This window comes from Gymnodraco acuticeps, unplaced genomic scaffold (genome assembly GCF_902827175.1).
Source record: "Gymnodraco acuticeps unplaced genomic scaffold, fGymAcu1.1, whole genome shotgun sequence".
NCBI lineage: Eukaryota > Metazoa > Chordata > Actinopteri > Perciformes > Bathydraconidae > Gymnodraco > Gymnodraco acuticeps.
In genome coordinates, this window is record NW_022990238.1 from 12,765,594 (window position 1) to 12,781,213 (window position 15,620).

Genomic DNA, 15,620 nt, shown 5'->3' on the forward strand with positions numbered 1-15,620 from the left:
GCATTTTCATTTAATGATTGATGGTCCCATTTAGAGTGAAGAAATGAATACGCAGTATGCTTTAGGGTGGGGCTACCTTGTGATTGACAGCTCCGTAACATGGCATTTTCAGTGCACTTTTGGGTTTTGAATAGAACATGAACGCTTTAACCATTCATAAAGGTGAATGCAACATTTGTAAGGCTTTGCATTTTTTTTCAGTGTTCAGTTGTACATTGCTCCACCCTCTCGTGTCTTATTGAGTTTTGGTTGCGATAAACAAGATGGCAACGTCCAAAACGCCAAACTCCAGGCTTCAAAACTGTAGTCCACTAACCATTGGGTAATGTTTCAGTGTGGTCCACTTATTATACGGTCTATGGCTGTTGAACAAAACTGAAAAGACACATTTCAGTGGTGAAAGAACTTGGAAAGCCCCTTGCAATGCAAAAATACTGTTCTTATTTACTTTTTTATTTGAAAAATGCAGACTACTCGACTCAAGTTTTTCTTTTTGCCCCCCCCCCCCCCCCCCCCCCCCCCCCCCCCGCAGTGACAGTGGGCTGCCTCAGCTCTCCTGCTGCTCTCCACGCTAACAGCAGATTTGTTTGTGGTGAGACCTTGCAACCACGCCACTCCGACTGGGGAAAAAATAACAGCGTTCCAGGCATTCTGCGAATTGTTTAGTCTCCAATACTGCTGCCATTCTCAATGCAAACAATGTTGTGTAGGCTAGATCTGATATAACAATGGTGCACACAGAGAGTTCTGCTAGCTTCATGTTGCACAGGAAACTAGCAGCGTGCAGATCATAAGATATAGGCCTACTGTAGCACTGAGAAAACCTAACTTTGTGACTACGTACATTTAACTTTACTTTAACATTTAACAAGTGGTATTATATTTATTTAAAAGAATTACTAAATATAAAACTACTAGTAGCTACATAAAAGAAGTACAACATATAAAACTACTTGTTAACTACATGTTGTGCAAGTAGAAGTACTGTAGGCCTATAGGGTAGCAGTAAATAGAAACACTTAGGTAAAATACAAATCCTTACTATTGTACTGAGTATTCAGTGACTGAGGTAAGGTGTCTTATTTTAGGAGGTCTATCAGCTGTTGTCACTAGGGCGGTGCAACAGTAACGTGAATGCACAACAGTGAATATATTTTTCAAAGTCTTTCAAGCGAAAACACGGAGCAAACAGCAGGTCCGGCAGGAGGAGGAGGTCTTGAATTCAGTATATGCTTGAATTATATATAGGCCTACTACATCTGGAAAAGATATGATAATGCGTCAATTGAATATGGTTGTCATGGTTCCCTTTTCCTCCGAGGACTGGATTTATACGGGGCTTTGGTTTCACTCTGTTAGCTCAAGAAGACAACACAAAGAATACAAAACATCTGTCAGACACAGTAGTTTACCAGTTAGTACCATCTGTATTTGTACAAATCAGGAAGCTGATGATGCAGCAGGATTTTATTTTTCATGAGGAAAACTTGGTTGTTGATAACATTAATATGTTCTTGCTCCAGAGGGCGCTGTTAAAAAAAAGCGATTGAAATGTTAAGAATTGGGGGCGAAGGTCACCTGCAGCGTCATTTCAGGTGTAAGAAACTGAGGTGAGTGTTTTTGTGCTCAAATGAACATTTTCACCTGTTGTGTGTTTTACTTTCTAGGCTTTCACACAGCTAAGTTATAAACAATAAAAAGTATGAAGACAGAGTTACAGTTTTAGTTTTTTAGCTAAGCTACAACATGTGGATGTTAGCTTAGCCACTAGCAAACTAAACAAAGTTGAGGTTGTTTGTCTCATTCTCTTTGGTTCACTGACTATTATTTATATAACAATGAAAAAAAAGCCATACAATAAATGATTCCTTCTTTTTTATTATTCTCTGGAAGCAGGATAAAGGTTGAAGCATTTCAATGATTAAGTTGTCGTATTTCAACTTTAGGTTGTAGGTTTACATCATTTGCTTTGTTGTATAGCATACATAAACACAATAAAAGGAATAAGGTTGTAAAATATACTATTATTTTATAAAAAGTATTATAACATTAAAAGAACAAAGGGAAATGACAATAACAATATGACAAATTACTTAATAAAATATGTGCAGTATCTCAGAATTTAAAATGGGAAAATACGTGCCATTTTAGCATTGTGCAAAAATGTGCACATTTTACAGAGAAATGTGCAATGATTACATTACAAAGTGTAAAATGTAACTTATTTTTCCTAATGAAATACCATAGTGGCACCGCACCCCATAGTGTCTGACAACCATCCTCATGATTGGGATAACTGTAAGTGCAGACTTCATATCTTTCAAACAATAAACTTAAGGACGGTAAGGTCACTATATCCCTGTCTTGCATTTGAGGGGCTTTATTATTTAAAAGAAACATTTTAAATGTTTGAGTGAATAAAATGAACGTATAAACCCTGTTCTTCTCTAATACACCTGAAAAACATCATTAGTCTGTCTGTACATGCACTTACACAAGAGGTAGGTCGGGCTAGAAATTGGGCAATCAACAAATGGGGTACTAATAATATGTTGTGTTTTTTTTTAAAGAGGCTGTTTCTTAGCTGGGAGCAGTTGCCAGGCAACCGGTGGGGACTCAGGAGCCAGGTTAGCTGTTTCCAGTCTTTGTGCTAAGCTAAGCCAACACTGCGGGCAGTAGCCTTATGTTTAACAAACAGATGTGAGTGTTATCAATGTTTTCATCTAATGTTAGTTCAATTAGACACTTTATAATATACAAGAGTATATCTGGTTTCCACATAAATGACTCTGTATACACTCTGAACTGTGAGTGCCACCTTGTTGCCTTGTTTGCCTCTTGTTGCGAGGCAAAGTGTACCAGGAAAAGCTTTTAAGAAGCATCTAAGGGGGAATGGGGGGGGGGGGGGGGGGGGGATGCTGACAAAGCAGAGTTTTTCAATGTGCTGCTTTAGTCTTAATGTTGTTTTTCTCCTTTCAGAGGTTGGGCCAGACCAAAAGTATTATAGGGTCAACTTCGGTCGAACATACAGCGTTAAACATCAGACCACCTATGAAGCCAGAACATTTGGCTTGTGGCTTCAAATGTTTTATCTGGCTGTCAACCAGATTTCACACACAGCCCGAGACCGCCGTTGTTTTTCCTAACTTCGGTCAAATTGTGCTGCACAATATAATAGACGAATATAGGGCCAGACAGGTTAGGGTTGATGTTTTAGAAATATATCTCACACTGTGATCCAGGGTGTCAGAAGGAATACAATCCTGACAAATAAGGAAGGGAGTAAAGTGTTGGATCCCTAGGGATGGAGAAATATTCATGGAACAAAACTCATAATGTAAAAGAAAGCAAACAGAAACGGTTGGACATTTTTAGTGTACACACTAGAGAGAGAATTTGTTTTTTCAATGCTCCTAAGACATAATGACATCAAATAACAAAGACCACATGATGTAAAGCAGCGCTTGTTTGGATTCCAAGGTGGAATTAAAGGGACAGTACACTTCAAAATTGTACGCTCTGCATCAGCCAAACGACTCGTTGCGCCCTCGCTGCGAGGGGGACCCAAGTTCCCATCGGTGAAAACACGTGGGTTTGCTGTCCTGGCTCCAAGATGGTGGAATGAGCTCCCCATTGACATCAGGACGGCAGATAGCTTGCACATCTTCCGGCGCAAACTGAAAACTCATCTCTTTCGACTCCACTTCGAGCGATAGAACTATTAACGAAGCACTTTTATACTAATAAAGGACTGGCTTATCTAAAGCCAGTTGAGTAGCACTTGAAATGTTTAGCTCTATGAAACCTGATGTACTTATATGATTCTGTTTTCTTCAAGGTTGTGTCTTCCTGGTCGAATGTACTTATTGTAAGTCGCTTTGGATAAAAGCGTCAGCTAAATGCAATGTAATGTAATGTAATGGTACTAGATGGCACTTCGCTTGTGGTGCTAAAAGTGACAAAAAAAAGATTTTTAAAAACTAAACAGCCACGTCTCTTTCCAGAAATCATGACCCGGTTACTCAAGATGAGTCAGACATCTTTGGGAGTTTCATAGGACATTTTTGGAGAACTACACCTGCCAAACTTAAGGATCCAAACAATTTGTAATATATTCTTCCACTTGAGGGTTGTCAATCAAACCAATTACAAAAGACAGATTACTTAATTCTTCATCATTCAGGAGGTTGTTATCTAGCTGAATTATCAACAGTAGTCTCTCCCTCTCTAAAACCATCTGACCCGGTGAGCAGAACCAGTAAAACAATAAATATCATGTTATCTAGATAAAATAACAGAGTTCTCTAAGTTTGAAAATGGTTGAATTTGGGATAATTGCCAAACTCAACAAAATACATATGATAGATAGTGCGGAAGAGGATAAGGTCCATATTCCAATAGTTTTGTATATCTGACAAAAAGCACATTTCTCTTAAGAAAAATAAATCAGAACTCTTAAATATTTTTTTACATGTGGCCATTATCTTCTTCCGTAAGATATGCCTAGTCCTTTTAGGAAACTTTAATGGGGAAATGTTGGATATTTACACTCCCTTCATGTTAATCCTACAGAACAGAGTAGAAGCTTCAGGAAGGAGCCTTCCTCTTTGACGCACCACATCATATCGCTCTGGGGAAACAAGCAGACCAGGGCAGATGCTTTAAAAACAACCCGTCCTTCCTCCCCTGACAGAACTTGTCTTTGCTTTTCCTCTTCAGAAATGGGAGCAGAGAATATAAAAATAATAAACACAGTAACAATACAATTCCAGCTTGAGCTAAATATCAAACATGGCCCTGGAAGCAGCGCAGCAGAGGAGCTCTGCAGGATGTTCCACTCAGAGGCTGTGGTTGTGGCTGTGGATGGAGCCAGAGGAACATCAGACTGGTAAGTGGAGGCAGATGAGGGTGCAGTACCCTCCCTCAGCTAGACCTCCCACTTTCACTCCCCCAACCACAGGCAGTTAAACCCCCGACCTCCCATTAACAGCGCTGTAACATTGTCCTGCTCATTAGACGTCACTGATGAGAGCTATTGTTATCTTGTTCATGCTAAGCTCCTTATGATACAAGAAAACATAATAATAATGTGTTATCACAGTTATGGTATGATGTCATGGTTTTCGTATAAAAACCAGAGACCAAAGCAAATGTTGGAGTCTCCTTGTAGTTTACCGTATCATTCTTATTTCGCCTGCAGCCTCTTTGAAAGTCACTCACCTCATCAGACCCATAACCGCATCATTCATTTCTGTCATTCAGTCACAGCCTATGGTCACAGCTCGTGCAGAGATTCACCTTGCAACGCATTATTCTCTGCTTATGCCAGTGGGCCACCCAGTGGACAAAAGCAGGGATTGCATCCTCTCTAATTTTAGCAAATGTGTTAGAAAGGTCTGGCATAGGAAGTCATAATAGTATAATAAACGTGTATGTTTGTTCAACTTTTCAAGACAAAGTTACAATTATAATCAGGTGCTTGGAATACACATATTTTAAACAGATTCAAAACCATACAGCATTTACAAAAGGAGCTCCACATGAAAGTGTGAATAATAAGTAGAAAATAATTAAAATAATCAATTATATTAAAATGTGTAAATGTACTTTTATAAAAGTGTATTATTATTCAGAAAAAAATGGATCCTACATATGAAAGAAAGTACAGCAAATACAATGAAACAATATAAGATAATTCAAATGTATAAGAGCCCCATAGTATATCAATGGGGTTTAAGACATGACTTGACAGATACAAGTTCAAATTCAGGCAAAGATCATGTAAACAAACTTTAAACATTTGTTGAAAGTGGTTAAAGCACAATTTTACATAAATAAAACGTTGCTACAAATCATTTTTGCTGCAACACACTAGGGTTTAATTAACCCTTTCCCATTACGTGTAATTTAGCCATTGTCAGAGCATGCAAGATCCTTTCTCTTGTGGTAAAATGTTCAGATAAAGTTCACTGTTTAGTTAACATTATTATGTTACTTATTTTCTTGGAAGTGATTTATAATTTAGAAGAATCCGAAAATCAGGAATGACACAACTCCACCTTTCAGCCCTTTTTATCTGTAAGGTTACTACATGCACCAAGACTGCCCTCTACTGGGCTTCAGACAGTTGTATCACATACACTTTCGTTAAAGGGGACCTCTACATCTTTTGGGGGTTTTCCCTTTAACTGCAACATGTATGTTTAAGATATATTTCCACCAAAGAAAAAAGGTATCTATTGGTGCTCTGCTTGAACGCTGCGTTTGAGTAATCCTTACTTTATTTACTAATTTTACATCATCAATATTCAATAAAAATATACTCTCCTTCCTTCCTTCCCTCCTTCATTCCTTTCTTCCGTCCTTCCCTTCTATATTTGACACACTCCAGCACCGTCCCACTACTAGACTGACAACCACATCCCTACCTTCCCGTTATCTGTGAGAAGCCGTGCGGACTGAATAACTGATTTAATGTAGCTCAGAGAAAATCACATGTTTGGCTTGCAGAGACCTTCCTTCTTCATCTCAGCTGCTGAATCAACTTTCTATACGGACAATGTTGTTCTCCTCACCCCAGATACATTTCTCTGCTGTCCCCTCTTTTGTCAGAAACCCAGACATGTGTGTGGCAGCAGGGCTACCAGCTGCCGTGTTGACCCTTCCTGCTCCTTCAAACCATCACTGCTGCTCCGTTGTAACATACCGACATCTGATTCTCCAAGACATGTGGCCATCTGCAGTCAAACAGCAAGTGCACTTCTCCAAGATGAGGCCAGCGTTTGACCCATCTGTCAGATGCTGCCTTTCATTACTCACTGATTCCAAGTTTCGATGCAGGTGCTTTGATCTTTTCACAGTCACAGTCTCCTCCCTGAATTGCCCTTGCCCTTCTGTGGGATATCTTTAGTTCTGCGGGTCCCCATATGTTCGTTGTCCTGAGTGTGAATATTCTTGTCACCTGAATACCTGTGAGATACTGAGAGCATTATAGGACTAGCAAAACGTCCACAAAAAAATCATTACTTTTTGTCATTTAAATACACTTTCTAAATACTTTTGAGTTTTTACCAAAGTATAACTTTGATGCATGCAGGTGTTCTTTTGTTACCTTATTGATGCTGCGTTTCTGATTTCCATGAACTTACGTGGGGTGTATGTCATTTCTTCTTTTTCTTTTGTATTGCCTGATCTCATACTGCCTGTGCTGCAGCACCTCTTTTCACCCTCTGTCTGAAACCAGAACCCAGTCTGCTCTGATTGGTTAGCTGGCCGGCTCTTATGATTGGTCAACCTCTTAGAGATGTCTAGCCTCTCACGTATACATTGGAGTGCTAGCCAATAAAAGCATGCGTGTTACATGACGTCACTATGTTGCAGAAGTAAACAAAACACTCCAATGGAGGCGTTTCAGTCAAGGGGGGGGGGGAGAGAAACTCCCTCTGGAGGGAACTTTGGGATTATATCCTTTGGAGACCATTTACATGCACCAAAACCTGTATATAACACAGTACAGTGAAGGGAAACCCCCCTTAAATCATTATAGAGCCTCTTTAAATAACCTAAACAGAATTGTGACGTACTAACTAGGGCAGTGACATTTACATTTAAAGGGTTCAATGAATATATACAGAAGCAGGTGCAGTATGTCGTGTGTAGCACTTGAACTAACTGGCAGGCATCACTTCCCTTTCAAACTTTTTAAACTGTCTCTATAAATACTGAACTGTACCCCACACCAAAGACTCTGTTCACATAGCCAAACATGAGAGTGACCTGCCCTGTCTTCAACCTCCTCCAGTGCACTCTCTCTCTCTGTTGTTTGTATCTCATTTAAAGCCTTGGAGCCGAGGCACAGCACTGCCAAAGGAGCTGCAACCCCAAACCTGCCAGCAATGATCCAGCCTCGGCCTCGACCTCTCTCCCCTCCGGCTGTCTGAGGATGGAGTGACTTTCCCACCATGCAAAGACCTCAGTCACATTCTGTCTTAAGGGGGTAATCTGAAATTCTTGTTGTCACAACCCCTTGTGTGATTTTATCCAAAAAGGACTTCATCAAAATAGAATGTTCCACTGCATATTGTGACGGTTCCAATCAAATCAACAGCAATATACTTCGCTCTGATGCTGTCTGTTCAATATCAATATATAAATAGCTTTGCAGCAGATGGTTTTTGTGTATCTGTAATTATTGCAGGCATCTCAAGGCTGTTAAGGAAACACTAGCCAACAACACATCAAACAGGTCTCCATAGCCACAGTTTGGTCTTATAGATAGATACAATTATGCTAATTTTAGTCTTTTTCCAGGAGCTAGCAGTCTGTTCTGTTTCCTCTTTATTGAGCATGAAGGCTCACAGTTTTCTAAGCCTCATCTGAATGTAATTTCAGTATTGAGAATGAACAGTAAATAAGCAAAGGGTCAGTGTCTTCTGTTTTGTGGGGGAATCAATAATCGATGCAGATCAGTGGGTACACTATTTCACAAACAAGTTGATGGAAAAACTAAGAAGGGTCATATGGAGTGTGTTTACACGGAACTTCGGACTAAGAGCTACAACCCAGGTGAACAAATACTGCAGGAAATACAAGTGGTTTCCATAACAACACTGCCTGGTCAAGGTAAAACTTCTTATCTGCTGCCCAAACTTTCATGTTATGGTCAAATCAGCTCTCTTGGTATAGCAACCTAGTATATATACAGTCCATACTACTTTCTCTACGTCTCTTTTATCCATTAAAAAAGCAAAAGTCCAAAACAAAAAAAGACAAATCTGCTGTCCCTTTCTTTTTTGTAGGTGCTCAGTGCTCACCTGTAATCACATACTGGGGAACAACAAAAAAGTGAAGATGAAGTGTGGTGACAAACCATGGCTGACACATCATCTCTTGCCTCTCCCCCCCCCCCCCCCCCCCCCCCCCCCCCCCCCCCCCGCCCTCCTCTCCTCTCAGGGTTGGGCCAAACAGCAGGTGGTGCAGAAGAGAAGCCCGGACATGGGATTTACAAATCTGTGGCTCTCCGACTTCTGTACTAGACCAGCATGGAGGAGCAACAAACCCCACAATTAAAAAAGTAAGTGCTGCTTTTGACATCTCTGCTATTGTTTGTGGTCATTTTCAAGTTTAAACATTTAAGGTCTGTCTCTAACTGCATGCATTTGTTAATTTACAGTTCATTTCAATGTTAGTGTCTCTGTAATTCGGTTGCATAATGAGTTTATTGTGACTAGCCGTAGCTTTTGCTCCGTTAAATGTCTGAAGTAGCTTTGTTTTTAATTTCCTGGAGAGCACTTTCCCATACTGTCAGGTCTCACTCATTATGGTGGGAACTATTCAAATCTAAACAATCTCAGAAGAAAAAAACATTACAATATTATTTCAATGAGATGTGAAATATCCTGGATATTAAAGAAAGGAATATCTCACTATATATTGATACAAAATATAGGAAGGGTTGTGTGATGCTTATTCCTTTATTGAATGTTCTCTTTGTAAGAGTGTTAGCCTATAATCACATGTGTCTTCCGTGTGCTGAATTACTGCTGTGAAGACTACTGTTGTTAAGAATGCATTCATATTGCAGGAGGTTTCCTCTGGAGGAAATAAAACCCTTTGGGCTGTGCATGTTTGCCAACGGCCCCGTTTGCCTAACATTGTAGTCGTCTTTCCTATCCCTGGGGAAAGTCCGAAAGCCAGAGCCTGAAATTCTTCGACAAATGAAGAGATAGTAAGCAACTTAAACTATTGCAGTTAATATACAACAAAGATGTTATATTATATAATATATAACTGAGATGTATGTGTCTGGACTGGAACCTTCCAAAGCGCAGAGGTTTGTTCAATTTTAATGAAAATATATGTCACCAATTAAAAGTCATTGAGTCTGGACGAACCATCTCTGCAGCTGTGATTGGCCAAGGACTTCTAAGGAGGATTTCAATGCATCTGTTTAAGTCTGAAGCTTGAATGTTAATGTGCTAACTGATGTCCGCCATTTATTTCAGACACCTTTAAACTTCTTCTTTCCAAGTGGACTGCTGTCTTCTTCATCTCAGGGGTGTATTTTATTTTTAAAAAAATGCTATACCTTGTAGTTGTTCTTATTTAGAATTGCTGCTTTCTCCAAGTCTGTGCCCCTAATTGTCTCATGTTCTGATTTGTTTTCCTTCTCTCCACAGCTCAGGTGTCACAGCAATAGCGTCTCTGGCCGAGGCTCGCTGAATAAAGATGCTCACGTACTTGGACAGACAAATCGGATGACTCAAAGGAGGAGTCGGGTTACGACAATTTTCAGACATGGAGGTGCTTTTATTTTGTGTCTGGAATCTATGTGTGGATGAACCTTGATGTCAACATGAGGTCAAGGAAACCATAACTTTTTTTTTGCTCCACTCACCTGACTTCTGTCAGCATGCAAACGCTGCATAGATGATTCACCCTGTAAAGAGACATCACTGGGAAGGAACAGGGTCTAATGATGTAGCATCAACAGGGGACTTACATGTGGGCTATGATTCAAGACAGTCCCATCACAGTCAGTATGGAAGTGCAGACAACCTCTCTGGTCTGGATATACGTTAACACCACAGTGAACACTTCATATGAGTACAACGCGACAGATTTGACCGAAGACTCAAACCGATCTTACACCATCGGCCTCTTCCTGTCCTGCCTGTACACCATCCTCCTCTTTCCTATTGGATTTATCGGCAACATCTTAATCCTGGTGGTGAACCTGAACCACAGAGAGAAGATGACCATCCCCGACCTTTACTTTGTCAACCTGGCTGCAGCCGACCTCATCCTGGTGGCTGATTCCCTCATCGAGGTCTTCAATCTGAACGAGAAATACTACGACTACGCCGTCCTCTGCACCTTCATGTCGCTGTTCCTGCAGGTCAACATGTACAGCAGCATCTTCTTCCTCACATGGATGAGCGTTGACCGATACATTGCCATAGCTAGCTCCATAAGCAGCAGCCCTCTGAGAACTATGCAGCACGCCAAGCTCAGCTGCGGCCTCATCTGGATGGCGTCCATCTTGGCCACGCTGCTGCCCTTCACCATCGTGCAGACGCAGCACAGGGGCGAGGTGCACTTCTGCTTCGCCAACGTCTTGGAGATCCAGTGGCTGGAGGTCACCATTGGCTTTCTGGTGCCCTTCACCATCATTGGTCTCTGCTACTCTCTGATCGGGCGAATCCTCATGAGGGCGCAGAAGCACCGAGGACTGTGGCCCAGGCGGCAGAAGGCCCTGCGCATGATCGTGGTGGTGGTTCTGGTGTTCTTCATCTGCTGGCTGCCGGAGAACGTCTTCATCAGCATCCAGCTCCTGCAGGGCACGGCGGACCCCGCCCAGAGGACAGCTACCACCCTGTGGCACGACTACCCGCTCACAGGACACATTGTTAACCTGGCAGCTTTCTCCAACAGCTGCCTCAACCCCATTATCTACAGCTTTCTAGGAGAGACGTTCAGGGACAAGCTGCGGCTCTTCGTTAAGCAGAAGGCCAGCTGGTCAGTGGTGAACCGCTTCTGCCACCACACCCTCGATCTACACCTCCCTGTCAGGAGCGTGGTGTCAGAGGTGTGACTGATAGGAAGAGGGACAAGAAACTCACAAGGTGTGCTAAAAACTCAAACATTTCACCCAGTGTGAATAATAACCTCAGCTTTCTTCATCTGGTATGCCTCTCAGTTAACCTGCTCACTTTCTGAACAAAAACACAAAAATATACACTCAAGTAAGAATGGGAATGACTCATGTTGTGCATCCTTTTAAGTAGATTACAATGCACATAAGGTACTTGAAGCTATGTTCATGGTTTCATACATGTTTCATTATTCACTTATTGTTTTCGGTGTGTGTTTTTTTCTTCAAAAAGTGTGTTTGATGGCAAGGAGCAAAATGTCAGCTTGTGTCCTTTAAGGCGATGGATAGATGAGTGTCAGAGGACAACAGCTTTTGTGTAAGACGGACAATAATAAGCGATCTGTCATGCAAAATAACATTGTCTGGCTCTTCAGTTAAACCCCACATGGAAACACCTGTATAATGATGTATAACCTACTAGGGCTGCAACCATTAGTCGACTTATTTTCGTCTTTGATAATTGGTTAATGGTTAAAGTTGGTTTGCATGCAAAGATTATGTTTTTAGCCTCTCAAATGTGTTTCATTTGATATAAAAAGGGAATATATTTAGATTTTGGACTGACCAAACTAAATATTTACATACATCACCTTGAAATTAGAGCGATATAGGGATGGACATGTTTCCAAATAATCAGCAGATGAATTGAAAATGAAAATAATATATAATGTAATACACACCATCAACACCATCATTGACAACATGGCATTACAGGTAGAAAAAAAACCAAAGAGGCAACGAGTAGCAGTGACTTTCTTTTCACTGTAAATATAAGTGTACCCCTGTCTGTTTCTCTTCTGTTGAGCGGAAATGTCCTTTTGTAAAGCTAAACATGCGATGGAAAATGCACAAAAATGTGTTTTATTTTTTAGAAATAAAGAAAATATCCCACTTTTCCAGGAATATAAAAGAGAAGTCTTTGTGTATGTCTTCGAGTATTACACACATTAAATAAAGGGTATCGTAGCTACACCCTTTATTTTTGTATGTGTTATTTTTAGCATTTTGGTCACAGCCCGTCTTTGAATCTGTCCAGAATCTGATGTCTGAGCTCATATATATTATGGAATAAGATATTACCACACTTGTCAGCTCCTGTTAGCATGATGATAAAGAAAAGAAGCAGGTGTTGCCTTGCCAGCAGGGGATCATCATGTGTAAACACATCCTTCACTGTTGACAACGTGAAGCTGCTTCCATTTGTAGTTCTTATTTAAAGCATATAACACTGATAAACTGCAATAGCCAACCAGACATGGGCATGTGACAGAAAAAGCCACCTCGAAAAATACTTCATCTTCACATGTGTGGCTTGTTCTCCTATCTGTAAACGGATTCCACTAATTGTTTTTATCAAATGAACAGAAAAACTCAAATCTAACATGAGACATGTTCAAATACCAAAGGGTGGATTCTCCCATCCTCATGTACAGTTTGATGAAATGCTTTTGACAGAACACAGATACTCACATTGATCAGAGGTTAATGTAATGCAGATTACCCGGCTACACAGGTGCAGCTTAAACATTTGAAATGGTCTCGCATCAGAGGCTTTAATGAAACCTGCTATAAAGTTTAACAACCTCAAATTGTTTATTGAACATTATAAATTCCTGTTTTCTACTATATTACAGTGCTTTCTTATGTCAACTTGCACTCAGATGCATGTGCATTTCTTGAATCATAACAGGGTTAACAGAATATTATCTATTTGTTATATTCTTAGAAAACCGACACAGCCTGTGGTTTATGTGCATTGACCTCAACAGGTGGATGTATTATGTCACAACCATAAAAGAGTCCACAGGACTGTATCACGCTCAGATTGAGCATTGTGCATCAACATATACAAGGTGTATAGCCAGTCTGCGGTAGGCCTGCGTTTGTGTTTGTGCATGAAGCAGATAGAGATAATGGCGTGACTTGGAAAAATAGGAGTCCAAACCACAAACTGTTATTCCAGCTGTAACAGTTCCTGCAGCCTGGGAAAGCAGCGCTGAGGATTGTTTAAGTGATTGTTTATGAGAGGCAAACTTGTGGTACATGATGCTAAAGATTCTGTGTCCCATAGCCTTAACATGCAGCATTCAGCATGTTTTCACAGTTTTTAAACCTTGACAAAGACAATATGTCTTTTTTAAATTTGGATTTAGTGCAGTCTGAATACAGCACGCGTCTCTATCAGGGCCCCAGACGGTACACAAAACAGGAAGACAGGGAAGCAGTAATCCAATGAGAGCTGTCATGTTCTCTGAGATAAAGAAGCAACACCTAGAGGCCATCCAAGTCCGACAAGGTGTAAGAGACAAAGGATCATCTTTACGTCACACATACACACACACTGGAGATGCTGTGAGAAGAGGTTGACAGTGGACTGTGTGTACAGCTGAGAGCTCTGAGTGAGGTCAAAGGTTTGTGGTGGCTGACGTCACAGAGAGTAGAGAGGGTGTGACTTTTCCCCTCGCTCACATTACTTCCTCTGGATGATGCAGGATACACATCTATCTGGTTAAAGAAAATAATGTTAAATCATTTCGTAATTCATGCAAAAATATTGGGCAGATAAGCAGTAAAATGATGATGATACCAAAGCCTCAAGCTTTTTTCCTGACTTGGATGAAAAGGTTGTTGGTAAAACTAAAATAGAGTAGTTTTGCAGGCTTATGGGTACATGTATGCTCATTGTACACCAGCTGCTGTTGCTTCAACCAAGCACAAATATACTTTGTGTAGATGCAAATATACACAGTGGCCACTTTACTAGGTGCAAAACAATGGGATAATGCATAAAGTGAGGGGGGGAAAACACAAGTCAGTTTTTGTTCAGAGAGGTATGGATAAAGGCAGATTGTTGTTGTTCTATATTTTGTCACTTTAATTCATGTTAATGAAGATAGAAAACATGTTCCGAAAAATGTAACAATTCATAGCAGAGCTTTTGCATCGCATCAAAAATGATATTGTAGAATTGTATCTAATGAGCTGGCATCTAATTGTGCACACCAAAACAAACCAAATGTAATATAATTCTACTTAAAGTGATTAGACTAAATGTGTCCTGCCTAAGAAAGTTACTGGACATCCAACTGTAAGCTGAGTGGGGGTGGGGCATGTCAAAGTAATTACAACAGGACAGTCCAGGGTTTATGCATAATCATAAGGCCGTGCACCCGGAGGACCTCAGCAGCTGAATAATGGATCAAATGTATAATTGCATTTGTAAATTAAAATCCCTTGCAGGAAAAAAGATCTGAATAGAATAATTAGCTTCCCAGATACAGAGGGGAAGAAATAGGGTTGGTTTTTAAAGGCTTCAGGCAGAACCCATCAAATATTTATATAAAAGCAACCAAATTCTTAAAACAGACATTTGGAAACTTGTATTTGGAGGCAGCTGATTGAAGTATCTACTGTGCATTGTCTGCCAAACCTGCATTTCCGTTTAAAAAACACTCCTATTACATACTTTCCAAAAATAGATCACCTATTTAAAAATACTTAAAGACTTGTATTATAAACACATGCATTATTAAATAATGTGAAATGATTTTACTCTTTAAAAATCTGTTATATTTAAACTAAGCATAATCACTGACATAAAAACAAATGAAACACACAAAGAAAAGATAAATATAATAACAGTGTAATGAGCTACATAGAGAAGCCTCTAAAAGAGAAAACCTGAAAACCTTTCCCCCCCCCCCACACACACACACACACACACACACACACACACACGGAAACTTTCACCTTAAATAGAGCTGAGATGAGTTTTCTAAAGTATGCAATAAAAAGACAATAATTTGAGGAAGAGGAAATGACAGATTAAGCCTGATAGCCTGAAGACCATACAGACATGTATTGAAGTTTATACAGTCTAACAGTAATTAAAGTGTTTGAAATAAATGGGGGTATTATTATATTCCTTAATTGTACTATAATTAAATATAACAGTCCATTCAGGCAG

The 15,620-nt window shown here is 40.2% G+C and overlaps 1 protein-coding gene across 1 annotated transcript; it reads left to right on the forward strand.

The window, feature by feature from the left end:
• The first annotated feature begins 8,956 nt into the window (after positions 1–8,956).
• Positions 8,957–12,473, forward strand: gper1 (G protein-coupled estrogen receptor 1). Its single transcript, XM_034220215.1, has 3 exons — positions 8,957–9,073; positions 9,584–9,727; positions 10,179–12,473. Exon 3 carries the CDS (start codon positions 10,502–10,504, stop codon positions 11,591–11,593), a length of 1,092 nt encoding a protein of 363 aa, XP_034076106.1. The 5' UTR covers positions 8,957–9,073; positions 9,584–9,727; positions 10,179–10,501; the 3' UTR covers positions 11,594–12,473.
• Positions 12,474–15,620: the final 3,147 nt, after the last annotated feature.

Excerpts from the sequence above, each read along its gene's own strand:
- gper1 (XM_034220215.1), top strand. The coding sequence starts at position 10,502 with ATGTGGGCTATGATTCAAGACAGTCCCATCACAGTCAGTATGGAAGTG.